This window comes from Myxocyprinus asiaticus, chromosome 1, assembly GCF_019703515.2.
Source record: "Myxocyprinus asiaticus isolate MX2 ecotype Aquarium Trade chromosome 1, UBuf_Myxa_2, whole genome shotgun sequence".
In the NCBI taxonomy this organism is placed as follows: domain Eukaryota; kingdom Metazoa; phylum Chordata; class Actinopteri; order Cypriniformes; family Catostomidae; genus Myxocyprinus; species Myxocyprinus asiaticus.
The window spans coordinates 48,971,811-48,990,389 of NC_059344.1; the positions used below are offsets into that span (position 1 = coordinate 48,971,811).

Sequence of the window (18,579 nt, forward strand, 5' to 3'; positions counted from 1 at the left end):
CATGGATACCTGGAAATCAGTGCTGGCATTGCCAATCTGGTTGACATTGGGCAGAGAGCCACCGTAGTATTGTGCCCGGTTCTGAGACAGACGAAGCTGCTGAATCTTCTGGAACTGCACCTAAAACAAAAATACAATGCAATACAATGAATGCATTTGCTAGAAGACTGAGAGCATCTGCCGAAGAGTTTTGAAGGGTGTATAATTAGATGGTGTATATTTATAAAATATTTGACTAGTGTAAACACTTTCATGAATTACGCAGAGGATGGAATTTCTTAGAAATTAGTCTGGATTTAGGTGTTAAGCAATTCTGAACCCAAGCTGGAGGACTACAGGATGTTGAATGTGTTGTTTGGCAAAAGTTAAACAATAAAAATTATCAATTCTGATCAGGCATAAGCAAATCAGTAGGCGTTCTTTCCTCTCACTAACCAAAGGACAAAATTTGAATCTCAAAGACTGACCTCATTCGGTGATATCAATGAGTTTCTACACATAAACTGAAGCCTTTTTGTAATCAAAGATACAGACATTTTATTAAGCCAAATCACAAAACCTTGGTTACACATTCTTAGTTGTAAAATACTCTCTTCTATATGAAAGCTGTGTCAGTATGGGGCTCGACTTGGATAACTTCATTCAATATTAATGTAAGAAGTGTGCGAGCTATAACACAAACATCAAAACAAAATATTATCTTCCTCCTCTTTATCATATGCCTTGTATTAAAGCACTAAAAAACTGCCGATTCAAATCCAGTGTTGTCATGTTCCAGGCAGACAGCTCAGAAACACAGGCTTTTAATAAACAAGCACAGATCTTCCATCTCGACACACATTCTAGGGTCATGGAGGCTTACATCAAGCCTTTCATTGTATGCCGTTATCAAAACAATGACGCCCAGATGTGGAGCAGGACCAAGCCGCTTAATGAAGCAGAGGATTTCCATGGGGCAGCTTGCTTAAGCTTATGCCTTTCCACTATCAAGATCACACATTGCAGAGTGATGTTTATTACAATCAGACAGTACCTCAAAAAGAAAATTTGGCATGCTTTTCCATTAAAAATGAACTAGACATGGTAGAGACTCTTGTAAAAGCACTTGAGAACCCTCCCTAATGAATGTTTTTCTTATGAAAGTAATATTCTGTGTTCAATATAAGTTAAGCTCAATCGACAGCATTTGTGGCAAAATGTTGAATGAACACCACAAAAAATTAGAGCACAACCGTTATGGGATTTTTGAGACCGATATTGATACCGATTTTAGAGGGGGAAAATTCACAGATTACCGGTATGGTGGCTGATATAGTTAATTTTTGAGCTGGAATGAAAACAGACCTTTTCTATGTGGATTGTTCACCAATTTTGCACCAATGTGACTATGCAAATGTACTCAGAAGGCTGCTTTCTTAAATATTTTTATCAAAGAATATTTGACATTATTATTATACATTGTCAACAAATTCTAGAAATGAACACTGAGAAAATAAAGAATAAATAAAAATACAATAAGTAGCTTAAAAATCATCAGTACTGTATGTTCAGTATCAGTCAAATGCTGACCATTAAAATAAACAAATTCAAATAAAATAAATAGCTAAATAAACATCAGTACTGTATGTTTAATATCAGTCAAATGCTGACTATTAAAATAAAGAATAAAAATAAAATAAATAGCCAAATAAACATCAGTAGTATTGTTTAATATCAGTCAAATGCTGACTATAATACTGCCAGTCAATTATTGGCAGGTTGTAAAACAAGAAGCATTTACACCTGCCGAGTCAATAAACAGCAGCAGTGGTGTTACACCGTATTCTGCTATACAAGTTCAGGGGAAACTTTCAACGGTGGAAAACCAGACTTTTAAATATTACATTTTATAAATGCAACGACTGGAATTGTTCGGCTGAAGGGGGTACCAAACTGCGAATCCTGAACAAAACAGTTTGGTAAATACATGTTTACACATTAACTTTCACTCAGCTGACAAGCAATGAAAGTAGCTACGTGATTAGCTAGTTAGCTATAAGCTCGTTGTCGCGGAATGTAAAAGATGGACTTTATTTATTTTCCAGAATTGCGTCTCACCAACTAGGTAACAACTTAGCGTGAAATCAACACTCAATAGACACAATCCACCACCGCACCGTTGTCTGCTGAGCTGCAAAAAGATGCTCTGATGTTTACCTTTCAATCTGCTACATTACTGACTGCACTGACAAACTATAGCTGGCTAACAGCAAACAGACATGAGTGACATGGTTGTCAGGGACAGGGTTAACGTTATATTAGTTATATTGAAAAGGGAAAATGATGGGGTCATTGTATATATCTTTCCAGTATGTATTTCATGAACTAGTTAGCGACTTACCGCGAAGACACCGTTGAACTCACTGCAGAGCCACCGTCAGCTCAGAGTCAGCTCTGTAAACAATGGAGTCGGAGCGCACTCTGCTGGACAAACTACGTTATGACACCAATTCTAAAGCATTGTTTTCTGCTTTATATGTTCTGAAAAAAAGTGTTCATATCTGCGCATATCGGTAAACATGTACGCCGATACCGATATATCGGTGAAAGGCTAATATCGGCCGATAATATCGGCGGACCGATATATCGGTCGGCACTACAGAAAAATAATTGACTCACCCCTCCTTTTCATCAAAAAAAGCAAACATCTGTGTTACAGTGAGGCACTTACAATGGAAGAGAATGGGGTCAATGCGTAAACAAGGGCTGGGCGATACAGCTAAAAACATTTATCACAGTATAATGTTTCATATCATTCGGTATCGATAATTATTGATAAATTTTAATAATATTTTTTAAATCAAAGACCAGAAGAAAAAAGGTTTGAATTTAACCATTGTATTTCTCTATTAAGGCAAACAAAAAAATAATTTTTGTTTTAACAGTCAAAAACAAAATAATTTAAACAAATATCTTCTTATATCTTATATGAAGATTAAATAAATGTTAAAGAAACTCTTGACTTAATAAATAAAATGTTACAAAAATCGTTTGGAGGATAAGGCATTGTTGCCGAGCACCTCTCCATCGTGGACTGCTTGTGGGTTGTTGAGGTGAGGTAGATGTAGGTCATGGTGGACGACATGCTGCATATTCCAAAGGGTGGAAGCGGTTCAGGTGATGAAATAAGTTGCTTGATTTTCCGTATTTGGCCGGGACGTTTTTTTTTGCAAAGCTTACACACAACAGTGTTCTGATGTTGGTCAGATGTAAAGAAACCAAAAAACTGTCACACTGGCGAGCTGACATGTCCTTTTTTATTCACAATCATTGCCGGCAGGCATGGCACTCATTTTCGCATGTGTTCGTGTGTTCTGATGTCATATGGCGATGGCGCAACCGAACCCCACAGCAACGCAACTTGTTATTGGCTGTTTGCTTTTCACTCGTAGCATGCTCATTTATCAAGCCATATGACAGGCTGTTTATGATCCAGGGATGGCGCATGCTTGAGAGTCGTTCATGCAACCAAACTTCATGTCTATTTACATTAATGCATTTAAGTGAAACTATTGAGCGTTATAACGGAAAAAATGTATATAGATAAAAGGTGTACCGTCGATAAATACCGATACCGTTTTATCACCCAGCCCTAGCGGTAACATTAAAATACTCAATACAGCATGCGTGTTAACATGATTTTAGTGTGATAAAACTGCTTACTAACCATTTTGTGTAGTTATTTCAAATTTTACAACTTCATTGCCATGATGGTGTAATGGAGTAAACCCTAAAACAACTGTAAAAACTACAATTTAAACAACTTTATAGCTCAAATAATACACAAGTTATAACAGGAGAATTAATGCAAGTACTTTTATAAAATTCTAAGCTTCACATTTCTGCCTTTAAATGCTCCAAAAACTGGCCCCATTCACTTTCATAGTAAGTGCCTCATTGTAACCTCAATTTTTGCTTTACTTTAAGGAGAGGTGAGTTGAAATTTTTTTGTTGTGGTAAACAACAATGTGCCACAAATGCTGTTGATTCAGCTTATCTTGTATAGAATCCGGAATATTACTTTAAATTGTTTTTATTTCATACTTTAAAAGTATGAAGACCTGTGCTGACATCTAAAAAAACAGAGACACCTAGATCCACAACAGCATGCAGGTTATGCAAAAAGCTCAAAGCAAAGGCTGATCATGCCAAGGCACAGTTGCAAGTCTACAGCTGGATGACTCCTCACACGCAAATCCCGCTCATCTTACTTGTACTTTGACAACACACAGGCAAGTGCTTTTTCTGTTTCTCACATGCTACCGAAAATGGCAAGAATAACTACCAGTACTGCTCTGGAAATATCTGGTAAGTCTTACTCTTACTCAAAGGGAAGTAGTCATTTTTAAACCATTTTCTTGTTTTTTAGCAAGGTAACTGTTTTAGTCGTGCTTATCCAGAGCGACTCTACGGCCAAATCAAAATCTGTCAAATGACCCCTGGCTATTTGTTACACAGTTACTTAGATAAAGCTGCTTTGTGTACTTTTTCCAATGTTACTTAAATTACATATACATACACTGGCGGCCAAAAGTTTGGAATAATGTACAGATTTTGCTGTCCACAGTGTTCACCAAAGTGGCATTCAACTGATCACAAAGTATAGTCAGGACATTACTGATGTAAAAAACAGTACCATCACTATTTGAAAAAAAAAAAAAATTAATAAATAATTCCTTTTTGATCAAATCTAGAAAGGTCCCATTTCCTGCAGCCATCACTCCAACACCTTATCCTTGAGTAATCATGCTAAATTACTAATTTGGTACTAGAAAATCTCTTGCCATTATATCAAACACAGCTGAAAGCTATTTGGGTCATTAAATAAAGCTTAACATTGTCTTTGTGTTTGTTTTTGAGTTGCCACAGTATGCAATTGACTGGCATGTCTTAAGGTCAATATTTGGTCAAAAATGGCAAAAAAGAAACCGTTTTCTCTAAAAACTCATCAGTCAATCATTGTTTTGAGGAATAAAGGCTATACAGTGCTTGAAATTGTCCAAAAACTGAAGATTTCATACAAAGGTGTACACTACAGTCTTCAAAGACAAAGGACAACTGGCTCTAAAAAGGACTGCTACTGAAAGAGATGTGGAAGGCCAGATGTACAACTAAAACAAGAGAATAAGTACATCAGAGTCTCTAGTTTGAAAAATAGATGCCTCACATGTCCTCAGCTGACAGCTTCATTGAATTCTACCCACTCAACACCAGTTTCATGTACAACAGTAAAGAGAAGACTCAGGGGTGCAGGCCTTATGGGAAGAACTGCAAAGAAAAATACACTTTTGAAACAGAAAAACAAAAAGAAAAAGGTTAGAGTGGGCAAAGAAACACAGACATTGGACAACAAATAATTGGAAAAGTGTGTTATGGATCTTAACCCCACTGAGCTTTTGTGGGATCAGCTAGACGGTGTGTGAGAAGTGCCCGACAAGACAGCCACATCTATGACAAGTGCTACAGGAAGCGTGGGGTGAAATGTCACCTGAGTATCTGGACAAACTGACAGCTAGAATGCCAAGGATCTGCAAAGCTGTCATTGCTGCACGTGGAGGATCTTTTGATGAGAACTCTTTGAAGTAGTTTAAGAAGTTCTGAATATTTTTTTCAAATTGTAATAGTAAATTTTCACATTATTAATGTCCTGACTATACATTGTGATCCGTTGAATGCCACTTTGGTGAATAAAAGTACCAATTTATTTCCGTAAGAGCAAAATATGTATATTATTCCAAACTTTTGGCCGCCAGAGTATATACTAGTTAAATGTGCAGAGACAATAAATACAAGCAAACATTTCATAGGTTGATTTCAGCATTGTGCCTTTGCTCCTAAAGCCAGAAGTGATGTGCGTGTGCATTTAACTCAGAGTATCTGACATCCTTCCTTGAAATACTTAATTACACATAGCTAGGTGTGGGACCACATGGTTATGAATGAATGCATGAATGAACGTTACATTTATATAGCACTTTTCTGGCACTACAATCAAAGCATTTTACACAGTAAACAGGGGACTCTCCTCAAACACCACCAGTGTGCAGCATCCACCTAGATGATGCGACGGCAGCCATAGTGCGCCAGTACGCTCACCACACACCAGCTATTGATGGAGAAGAGAGAGTAGAGTTATTGAGCCAATTAATGGATGGGGATTATTAGGGGGCCATGATTGAGAAGGGCCAATGGGGGGAATTTGTTACACCCCTACTCTTCACGAGAAGTGCCCTGGGATTTTAATGACCACAGAGAGTCAGGACCTCGGTATAAAGTCTCATCCGAAGGACGTTATCTCATGTTTCAGTTCGAAATACGATACAAGGTTCTCAATTCGATATAATCTCGATTCGATATAACACATAAATGACAAAGTGTGACAAAATACTGTTTTTCAATTTCCAAATACGTTTGCGCAAAATGTCCAATATAATTTCTCACCAAAATAAAGTTCTTTAAAACACAAGATAAATGCGAGTTTTTCATATACCTTTCACTATAAAAAAAGATCAGAAACAAACAAGCTTTAAAGAAAATAGTGGGCTACATTCAGGCTGATCAGATGCAAAACAAGCAATAAAACTGAACAGAACTTGTCATGAAAAAGTATGTGTACATTTTATTTTTTAATAATTTGTTACATTTTAACTTTTTAAACATATACAACTTCTACATTCTATCAATTAACATTATATCATGAATTTCTATATACACTACCAGTCAAAAGTTTTGAAACACTTGACTGAAATGTTTCTCATGATCTTAAAAATCTTTTGATCTGAAGGCGTATGCTTAAATGTTTGAAATTAGTTTTGTAGACAAAAATATAATTGGGCCACCATATGAATTTATTTCATTATAAAACTAAAATGTAATTAAAAAAAAAAAAGTTTTTGAAATTGATGACTTGGACCAAATAATAAAGAAAAGCAGCCAATAAGTGCCCAACATAGATGGAAACTCCTTCAATACTGTTTAAAAAGCATCCCAGGGTGATACCTCAAGAAGTTGGTTGAGAAAATGTCAAGAGTACATGTCTGCAAATTCTAGGCAAAGGGTGACTACTTTGAAGATGCTACAATATAACACAGTTTTTATTTATTTTGGATTTTGTTTAGTCACAACATAATTCCCATAGTTCCATTTATGTTATTCCATAGATTTAATGGCTTTACTATTATTCTAAATGTGAAAAAAAATTATAATATAGAATAAGTAAGTGTTTCAAAACTTTTGACCGGTAGTGTATATATAAAAAAATATATAAAAGATATTATACATGAAACTGTTTGAAATAATGTATACAATTTATAAGTTATAACATTGATTTTATATTAATTTGTATAACAAGCACTAAAATGGTACTGTGACTTTCAGAATTCAACGTGACACACACAGCTGCTTCGTTTTATTAACGAGCGAGAAGTCTCTCACTTGATCGCATCTGTGCTGTGTGATTAAAATTAATATTTCTAGAGCTGCAACAACGAATCGATAAAAATCGATAATTATCGATAATGGAAATCATTGACAACGAATTTCATTATCGATTAGTTGGATATATGCCGTGAGCACGGAGAAGCTCCGTCAGTGACGTCACTTTACAGCCTAGTGAAAAATGTGTTGCATGATTTGAAAAACAACAGAGACAAGTTGAAGCAGAAAAAACATGACCCAAGCTTGAGCGCACGAGAGCACTTTATAAACACACTTTATAATCAAAGAAGATCATAATAAGCATACAGTTTAATTCTGTTTAATGTGCTGCTTGATGCGATTAAAGGCCCAGGTATACATCGTTTTTGCGGGTTCCGCATCGGCTTGCGCCTGGTCGACCTCTTTGCCTTTGAGAATATACTCTTCTAACAACGAGCGAATACAAAGGCGTTTGATGCATGCCCACTACAACTTCTTTGTGATACTCTTTTAGTAGAGTGCTGCATTTATAACGTTAGTGCAAGCAGACAACAAGCGAGAGAGCACAAAAATTACACTGTGCAAAGCAAAGTCTTCTAATCGAGCACTCAGAGATGAGCGAGCATGATTTTATTGAGCTTGCAAAGACACGCGAGTGTATAATATACTGGGCGCACCAAGGCACAGTCACGTGAGTGAACAAGAGTGTGCAGACACTGAGTGCGCTCTCTTAGAACTGTCCTTGCTCTTTTCCAAGTGTCAAGTCAACATCAATTACCGATGTGTAGAAAATTGCAGGGTAAAAAACACAATGAATTTCAGAGCAGGACTGCACCTTTTATGCAACTTTTTAAGTATCCCCGCACATTCTATGTTCACAGTGCGCAAAATTCCCACATTTTTCCGTTTTAACATGTTGTTGAAAATAAGTAACCCACACATTGGATTGGAACACAAGTTTCCTTCTATTAGACTGTAAATCCATCTCTCCCATCATCTCTCCATGCACTTGCAAAGGGACAGAGCACAAGTATTGTTCAGATGGTAAAAGAAAACAAAAAACAAAGAACATTTCTCTCATTTATTTCACCTTTAGAGATGAGGTGCTGAATGAAACATAATAAACTTTGTTAAACCAAATTTATTTACGTGTCTGGAAATCTGAGGTTCTCAGTATCCAAAATGCAAGTATACATTTGATCTAATTAGATATTTCAAAATGTAAATATTAATTCAACATGCCAATGGCGTTTGAATTAAAAGAAGCAAAATCACTATGGCTATTATTATTTTCATTTTAAAACAGTCTACTTCATACCATCCTTATACCACACCTAAATGTTACAGCTGTTATTCGTGTGTCGATCCTCATTTCTGGATTGTACAAGTATTTTCTTTCTGTGCTTTGTGGATCAGTCAGTGTTGGTCTTGTTTGGGTTGTCTAATTTCATGTTTATATCCACATTCTTAATTCACAGATTAGGCCTAATATCTACCTACTGTATATTGCACATCACAACCAATTTAGTGGCCAGATCTCCTCTCTCAGTAATTCATATGTTTTATTACATTTAGCCATCAATCAAATCTTTAACTCAGTGACAAAATCTTTGATCCTGCTTCTGAAAACTACACAGGGCCCAAATGCTGACAGCATGACTCAAGTGACTGAAAAGCAATAATTTGCTTCACAGAATGTGAAAGTATTTATGAATTCATAATTGTAAAGCGCTTATATGGGGTTATACAAGGCATAAATTATATCTTGCGATGTATAAATGTGATACAATTTTTGGGGAAATTGTCTTAAAAACTTAATATACTATATAAAAATTATTAAGCTTCGGAAACATTTTTTAAAACCATGATGGTAAAAAGAGCTATTTTTTATTTTTCTTTATGCTCACATTTTGGCAGGGCAAGTAAATATCTGAACTACTGGCCCAACCGGGCCAATAGAAAAAATACTTAGCGTTGAGCCCTGTTAATTTAAAATACATAAAATGTATGTAATCAGTGACAGTGAACAAGCATACTGTATGTATCTAACATAATTATGTATTTTTCTGCTGGGCAGAATTATTAATATATCGATGGTGTCACCACTGTCCTCTGCTGGGATGATTTTTAGTCCCACTCCATCCCAGATTGATAATTTTACTCTTTAATGAACAGTACTTTTTGTTAAGTTTTACAAGTAAAGGAACTGTTCTGCATATGTCCTGAAAGTAATAATAATAATAATAATAATAATAATAAATTCAAAAGTCACTTTTCATGATTCAGACTTTGTTCGAAGTATAGTAGTCTTGTGAGAGTATAGACTCATGAATTTAGTACTGTAAATCTAACCAAATCCTTACGCCCTTTATCATTTCTGTTTGCTTTTTTTATCATCATACAGAAAATAAAATTTCGTTTTTTTATCCGATTAATCGAAGAAATAATCGAAGATTAATCGATTATCAAAATTTTGTTGTGTTAGTTGCAGCACTAAATATTTTTTATATATCTGACTGAAAAGAACAAAAAAGATCAAAGACACATTTTTCAATGAAAGTGGAGTGCGGGATCTAATCTTTGAAGAAATGTTGTTTCAATCTGAAGCACTTTTCAACAAAACAAGGCGATATTCCAGTACTTACATTTCTAAAATCTAAATTCAAGCACTTTAAACACTTCAAGGACCTTGTGTGGACCCAGTTAACATTGTGGGGAAAAAAACCCGGAGTAGGGGTAAAATCAATCGATAGAGAGATTACGATGTTTGACTGGTCATTTCATTTATGACAGAAAACAATGTTGCAAATTTTGAAATATCGAGTTGTGCCTCAATATGGGTCGTTAATATTTTGGTTCGCAATTTATCCCATCCCTACACATAGCCTAAGGCATGTTTACTTGGACAGACAGATAAAGACTGCAGCTCGATTATAACTGTGCATGTAAATGCAATGAATAGTTCAACCAAATTGTTTGAAAGAACAACTGCAGACAGAACGAAAATCTGCTTGGAAACGGTCTCTATTTTTGCAATTCCATTTGACGCCAGTAGTAGTGAAGATATTACAAACTGCAGCTTTAAAATAATAACTTTATTTTATTTGTAAAGCATTATTTAGCAATATAGCACAAACTAAGTGTTTTATAAAACATAAAATCCAAAAACATTCAACATATACACAATAACACAACTCACATAATGGTAAATGCAAGTCTATAAAAAATGAGTTTTTAGACGAGATTTAAAAACAGACACAGTTTCAGCAGATCTATTATCCCAGGACAGGGAGATCTACAGAATTGGCCAAAAATACTGGCACCCTTGGTAAATATGAGCAAAGAAGGCTGTGAAAAATATGTCTGTTGATTATCCTTTTTGATTTTTCATTCAAAATATTTACAAAAAATCTAACCTTTAATTGAAGTAATTGAAAGTTGGGAAAAATCATTAAGTAAATAAATATTTTTCTCAAACACATTTAACACAATTTTTGGCACCCCTAGAAATTCTTAAAGTTAAATATATCTGAAGTATATTCCCAATCAATTTTTAAATTTTTTAGTACAACTGGGTGACAAGGAACATGAAATTGTTCAGCCATGACTTCCAGTTTCACATGGGTATAAATATGAGGTAACACACAGGCCAAATTCTCTTAGTCATCCATCACAATGGGTAAGGCAAAAGAATAAAGTTATGATGTGCAACAAAATGTTGTTGAGCTTAACAAAATAGCTAAAGCATTGAAAATACCCATTTCCACCATCATGGCAATAAATAAGAAGTGCCAATCAACTGGAGATGTTACGAATTGGCCTGACAGAGGATGTGTCTATATGGTCTCCACGCAAGGTGAGGAGGATGGTTCAAGAGGCCAAAAATTCTCCCAAGGATCACAGCTGGAGAATTGCAGGAATTAGGGTCCAAAAGTCTCCAAAACTACAATCAGACGTCACCTATATCACAAGTTATTTGGGAGGGTTTCAAGAAAAAAAAAGACTCTGCTCCCATCAAATAACAAAATCAAGCGTCTTCAGTGTGCCAGACACTACTGGAACTTCAAATGGGACCGGGTTCTATGGTCAGATAAAACAAAAACAGAGCTTTTTGGCAGTAAACACCAGGGATGAGTTTGGCACACACAGAGTGGTAGCCATATGGAAAAGTACCTCATGCCCACGGTTAAATATGGTGGTTATGCACATGGCATTATGCACTCTATCAAATACCAACTGATAAAAAAATCTAAACCTTTGCCTCTGCCAGAAAGCTTAAAATGGGCTGTGGTTGAATCTTCCAGCAGGACAATGATCCAAAACACACATAAAAATCATATACACATACAACTAGGGATGTCAGTTTCAGCTTTTTGTCTTTTAACGTTACCTCAGACTGCTAACGATAGCTAGCTAGTGAAGCCATAAGCAGTGCAACGTTATGCCAATTAACCTAGAAATGCTAACGTTAATTTACGTTAATCATCATGATTAGGGTGACCATATTCTGGTTTTCCAAAAAAAGGATACCTTTTTGGAATTGGGGTGGGGTGGAATAATAGGGTTCAAAACTGTGTTACTATGAATACAAACTTTAATACAGTGAAAAAGACACTCTACTAGCATAACATAAATATATATAAATAAATACAAATTTCCAACATTCTTTTGAATGTCCATGTACTAAAATAAAATATTTGATGCCATGAGTGTACCTTCATTTACTATTAGTATTATTTTGAATGGCTAGGGAAAATGAAGCAATGTGATAACAATTTTACCTGGTCGCAAAAAGTAGTCCGTTAATTTACCTGATGAACTTTCACCTTTTGCTGACACTTTATGCTTGGCAGAGCTAATGTGTGCTTCTAAATCACTTGCACCTTTATTAGCAACTGACACATAAGTGCCAGCTTTACATGTCATACATTCTGTTTCCCACGGATCTCGACCTGGACGAAAGCATCAGAATTTTTTGTGCAAATCTTCTGTAAATTTGCACTTTCGTTTGGGCATTGTCTCCACTCAGCTGTCATTTGCTACTACTGTCAAGCAACTGTGTGATGCTGAACACAACAGCGCTTCGCACGTTCGCGGAGAGATTGACAGGCATGAATTTGGCCAATAGTTGCTGCAAGCCTCTTATAATCGACCAATTGGTGCACGAGAAGGTGGGACTTACAAAGAGGGGTTAAAGCAATGCAAATATGTATGCACATACAATGAAGTATTAGACCAGATGCACATCATAATGCAACTAAAGCCGAATCCCGGACATTTTCGCAAATTTAGAAATCCCGGCCGGACGCTTTTTTATGGTCCGAAAAAGAGGACATGTCAGGGAAAAAAAAAGAACGTATGGACACCCTAATCATGATTCTAACTTCGGCAGTAATATAATCTGTTTGCTCTTGTACACTGATGATGATAAATTATGTGTGGTGTAGTGAATAAATGCAGTGGATACATTTAATGTTAGTTAACGTTACTTACCTCGAAGATTTGTCGTCCTCCTCAACCAAATAACGTTAGACGGATCCAGGAATACACCAGTGTATATATCTGCGATTGTGTGTGAGCACGTGAGTTTACAGCAGCGGGTGAGGAGCTGACTGAACTGACTGGCACGCGAGAGAGCGCGCAAAACACAACCTTTTCTTTTATGTTATTATGAGACTAAGTGCAAAAATATTTTAGATGAGAAGTGTAAAAATGTTTTCGGTTCATTATGAGACCATGGCGGGGCAAATTAGACTGTGACGGACCGCCAGAGTCTAGTCAATTAATGGGAAACACTGAAAATATTAATTTTACTAATTATATTTTATTATTTTTTCATCATTTTGGTCACATTTTGGCTTTTTAAAAATGAACAAATAAATGTATTCAATAAATAAGATATTATACATTTCATATATTATTTTTGTTACATATTGTTAAATTGTGTAATTTGTACTATTTACACTGATTTGTTGAACACATGCTAAAACCGGATCTGTCTCTTTAAGAAAAAACGAAATTTCTGGGACCAGCGCATTTAAATGTGCACGTTAACTAAAGAGGACTCAAATGGCTTTACCTCATCTGTGCGATGCATGATTAGAATTAAGTGTTTTGGGGGTTTTTTGGTAGTTGTTTTTTTTAATCAACAAATGACTGTAAATAACAGAAAGGGTATTAAAAGAGACCGTATTCAATGACAAATGGGTTGCATGGCTTGTCTTGGACACACCGAACAACTCTTACTCTAAACACGCTGTGAAAGGATCTCGCTGCTGAATACTTCACAAATAAACGACACAATTACTGGTTAGTGAAAAGTACGAATTTACCAGCCAGTTACCAAATATATTCACTTTAGTGAAATTTGGTTGCAAATGCGAGTGATTTCCTCTCATTGTAGTGGAGGGTTGTGCATTGAGTGAAAGATCGATCTTGGGATTTAAGAATCGAAATCAAGACCATTCACATGAAGATCGCAATTAGTCAGAAAACAATATTTTTACCCACCCCTATTCATTAGGTCTTAATAATTCTGCTAAATACTCTGAATGGTGATTAAATGCTCAAATCAAACAAATAACAGACAAATCCACAGAAAACATTGGAAAGGCCAAACTTTCTGACTTCTGAATCATTCATTATTTAACACACAAAAAATAAAAAGTGTTCTATTCGCGATGGTACTGACATTGTAAGTCATTTCTCAATAAGTGCAAGCCAGATTTAGCTGCTACTTTGGGATAATTGTCACACAGGCAGCAGACATCCATCTCTCACCCTCTGTGCTTTATTGCTACTGGGGCTTAGAAAGAACCAAGCAAAGTGATTTTTTCAAAAAAGTGCAATGCTCGCAATCAGTTGTCTGCATGTCAGACAGCTCTCAGCATATGGAACACATCTGTAATTATAGCAAAAGCATGCAATAGCAAGTCGAGGCTTTACTAATGCACTGTTTGTAACAGTTCAAAACAGTGTAAGATGCTTAAAGGAATATTCCAGGTTCAGTACAAGTTATGTTAATCGACAGCATTAGTGGCATAATGTAGTTTACCACAAAAAATTGACTCGCCCTTCCTTTCTTAAAAAAAAATTAAGGGAAAAAAAAACAAATCGATAATACAGTGAGGCACTTTTAAGGTTTTAAGGCAGAAAAATGAAGCTTATAATTTTATAAAAGCACTTACATTAATTCTTCTGTTAAAACTTGTGTATTATTTTAGCTGTAAAGTTGCTTAAATAGTCGATTTTGCGGTGGAATCCTAAATTACCAGGATTACAAAGTTTGCAATGATTTGTCATGGCAAAGTAGTTGTAAAATTGGATATAACTTTACACAGAAATGGTTAGCAAGCAATTTTATCACACTAAAATCATATTAGCATGCATACTGTTTACGTCTTGAGGCTATACTTTTGAAACAGTAAGTATTGTAACATTTACGGATTGGCCCAATTTACTTCCATTGTAAGTGCCTCACTGTAACCCATATTTTTTCTTCTTTTTCTCTTTTTTTTTCTTTTTAAAGAAAAGGACTAGTCCAAATTAATCAACATAGATTATCCTGTCAACAACAAGATTGTGTTAATAAACATTATGCCACAAATGCTTTTGATTGAGCTTAATTCGTATTGAACTGGAATATTCATTTAAAATATTAAATAAATGTCTAAAATACAACAATAGTTTTTAACATCCATGAAAGCATTTACCTCCAGGGCTCATTCCAGTGGCTGATGTGGTATGTCAGCATAACACAGATCCTTTTTAGAGGTGTGTGACTTCAGACTATGACACTTACTACAACACAACCACATGTTCTTGTGCACTAGAAGAGGAGCCTGCCAAATCATGAATGGCATTTCATGTTCGTTCATTCATTCATTCATTCACGCCTACAGACACCACATAGAGACAAGAGTGCTGTCTTTAGCCTTAACTAAAGGGAAAACCTTTAGTTAACCAACCCACTAAACCTGACCAAAACTATTCTCCAAACTATACTTCCAAAATAAAAAAAATAAATAAAAAAATAAAATAAAAAAGAAGCTCCATAGACATTAAAGACTTAAATATAGCCCAAACTCCAAGTTCAGCCATGCCAAGATACACAAAAGTGTTTTCCCACAATTCCTGCACAGCAAAGTTGCCCCTTGCAACATGTTCATCTTATTTTTGGCCAGTCCAAAACTAGAGTATGATGTATCATATCAATCATGATGTATCAGCAGCATCTCTAAATGCTTACATGGAGTGCATGTAAATATAAATGAAAATGCAAAGCAGCTAATCAAACTAGAAGCATCTCCACTACAAATATTGACCATGGTAACCATAGTTTTAGCCAAAATACCACAGGTACAACCATTATTGTTACTGGAAAAACATGACAAATTAATCTGAGATGTCCATGAAAAATTGCAAGAGTCTCTCAGTTTGTTTAACTTTTTGATGAAACTAGTTATGATCAAGTGGTAACAATTATCTCTAGTAACTAATGGTATTTTTGATGGAAACTATGGTTGCCATGGTGACTCTGTAAGGGGGCGTGGTTTCAAAAACAACTACAGTCAAAGGACAAAATTATGTTTGCTATCAATATCTGAAACAAATTTTCCTTAGTGATCACTTGTGAGTTTTATTAGATGTATTAAAGATACATAATCTATACAGATTTCCATTTGAATTTCTGCAGTGTGAATGACACTCAGAAGTGAGTCACTGACACACTCATCCCTCCTCAGGAGCTCGATGTGTTTGGGCATTTTACATTCATTTACACCGATTCAAGTGCGTAGGGTACAAATTTTACATCAAACTCAGGCATTTGCATTTGTTCTATCAAATCGAGGAAACGAGGTGTTGTGAGAATACAGTGCTTACCCTTGAGACGGTGAGGTCTGTCATGAGCTGCTCGAAGGCCCGCGTCTCCTCCGCCTGTTTCTGATTGTGCAGCGCGATCTTCTCGCTGAACTTCCGCGGGTTGGAGCCACTCGAGCCTGGGGATCCAGACATGGTTGGGCCGCAGAGTTCGGAGATCAGCGTCGCAGGGAAATGAGTGTCGATTCTTCGCGAAATAACAATCAGATGTGTTTAAATTGTCTCCCCATGTCTGAAAAGCGTGTAAGAGCGCAGTCTAGATGCTTTGGCTGGGTTTGAGGGTGTCAATCACAAGGACTTTGCCACCGTCAATGAGCTGGAAAACGCGGCGAAACAGTCGTATTAACAACTTAACGGACTGAATTCAACAAATGGGGAAATAAAGAATTTTTTATAACTGCTTTTACCCAAAAATGTTTGAATATGTGCGACGAGTCGATTTTCTGTTTGCTAACAGTTTGTCAGGAAACTCGACATCGCTAAATATTCAAGCGTTTAGCTTCGCTGGACAGATTTGTTTGACATTAACAAACCAGCTGTTTAAACTTGCTATCACTGGAACGACAATGATACGTTTAATACAGTACAATGCCTAAACAGAAAAGCTTAAATATTTCGATTGGATTTAAGCTGCAAAACATCAAGATCGCTAACGACTCCAGCTAACAAGCTAAATACTTTAGATTCTGACGAGAAGGTTTTTTTTTTTTTTTTTTTTTTTACGACTACACAACTATTCTAAGTGTCTACCTTTATTGTTATTGTTTACAGCAGACTTTTGGTCTTGATATAACTGTTTAAATGTGTGTAAATTTATTGTTATTACTTGGTCAGGTAGTTAAAGTCAGCCGTGACAGCTAACCAGCTAATGAGCGATATGACACAATCCAACATCAAAATATCACAACTAAATTCTCAATGAACTACAATGACAATAATCTGTTGTTCGAATCAATTAACAGCCAACTTAATTATATGGTCAATTCGAAACAATTTTACTGACCACAAGACTTAATTTAGTTTTGTGCGATTTCAACAAGTGGTCTCGCGAAGGTAAAACTCATATAAACAGGTACGAGCAACACGAACTCCTCATAAGGTAGCAAATAAAACTCGGCACCAGACACTCTCTGTCCTGCGCGAGGACAATCAGCGGCCACTGTTGTCATGCGAGTCTGAGAAAATGTTTAGATGTTACCGATTCGTGAAATGCAGCTGTGAAATCTGATCGTGTAGTCCGCATTACTCCCTTGGACTCTCTTCTCCGTGTCCATCATCTAGATCCACCTGAACTGTGATACACCGACTCCTGACTCCACGGCACATTTATTTTGTCAACTCTGATCGCTTACTCCGAGTGAAAACAAGCCGAGGAAAAAACACTCACGCCTGCCCCAAAACTGTACGCCAATTTTTTTTAATTTTTTTTTAAGTTGTGTCCACAAGGCGGCAGTGGTGTTCTCTTAAATGGATACACAGCCATTTTATTTATTTTCAAGACCCCATGAAAAGGATTAATGAACCGTTTGTTTTACTAGGTTGACCTATTTCCTGTTGAAAACAGTAAGCAGGACATATCAAAGGGCTTGTCTCTTCTTTTTTAAGTAGCCAATAGTACGGTGGCCCAGGGGTGTACAACACAACCACATTTGCAAAGCAAATTAAAGCTGACAACACAACAGAAATAAGTCACCGCACACGAAATTAAGCCACCGCACAACGGAAAATCCACAGTACAATGGAAATAAAACAAAACACAACACAATGAAATTAAGCCACCGCACAACGGAAAATCCACAGTACATTGGAAATAAGACACAAAACAATGAAATTAAGCCACCGCACAACGGAAAATCCTCAGTACAATGGAAATAAAACAAAACACAACACAATGAAATTAAGCCACCGCACAACGGAAAATCCACAGTACATTGGAAATAAGACACAACACAAAGAAATTAAGCCACCGCACAACGGAAAATCCACAGTACAATGGAAATAAGACACAAAACAATGAAATTAAGCCACCGCACAACGGAAAATCCTCAGTACAATGGAAATAAAACAAAACACAACACAATGAAATTAAGCCACCGCACAACGGAAAATCCACAGTACATTGGAAATAAGACACAACACAAAGAAATTAAGCCACCGCACAACGGAAAATCCTCAGTACAATGGAAATAAGACACAACACAATGAAATTAAGCCACCGCACAATGGAAAATCTACAGTACAATG

General features: G+C 36.1%; 1 protein-coding gene across 3 annotated transcripts in view; it reads right to left on the reverse strand.

Moving 5' to 3' along the window:
- Window positions 1-17,742, reverse strand: part of LOC127447230 (CREB-regulated transcription coactivator 3-like) — a 66,045-nt gene extending 48,303 nt beyond the window's left edge. For all 3 annotated transcript variants that reach the window (XM_051708955.1, XM_051708947.1, XM_051708936.1), the window contains exons 1-2: window positions 16,339-17,742; window positions 10-120 (exon numbers count right to left, since the gene is read on the reverse strand). In XM_051708955.1, the coding sequence (XP_051564915.1) occupies window positions 10-120; window positions 16,339-16,470 (243 nt within the window). In that variant the 5' untranslated portion in view covers window positions 16,471-17,742. The remainder of the gene's footprint in view (window positions 1-9; window positions 121-16,338) is intronic.
- Window positions 17,743-18,579: the final 837 nt, after the last annotated feature.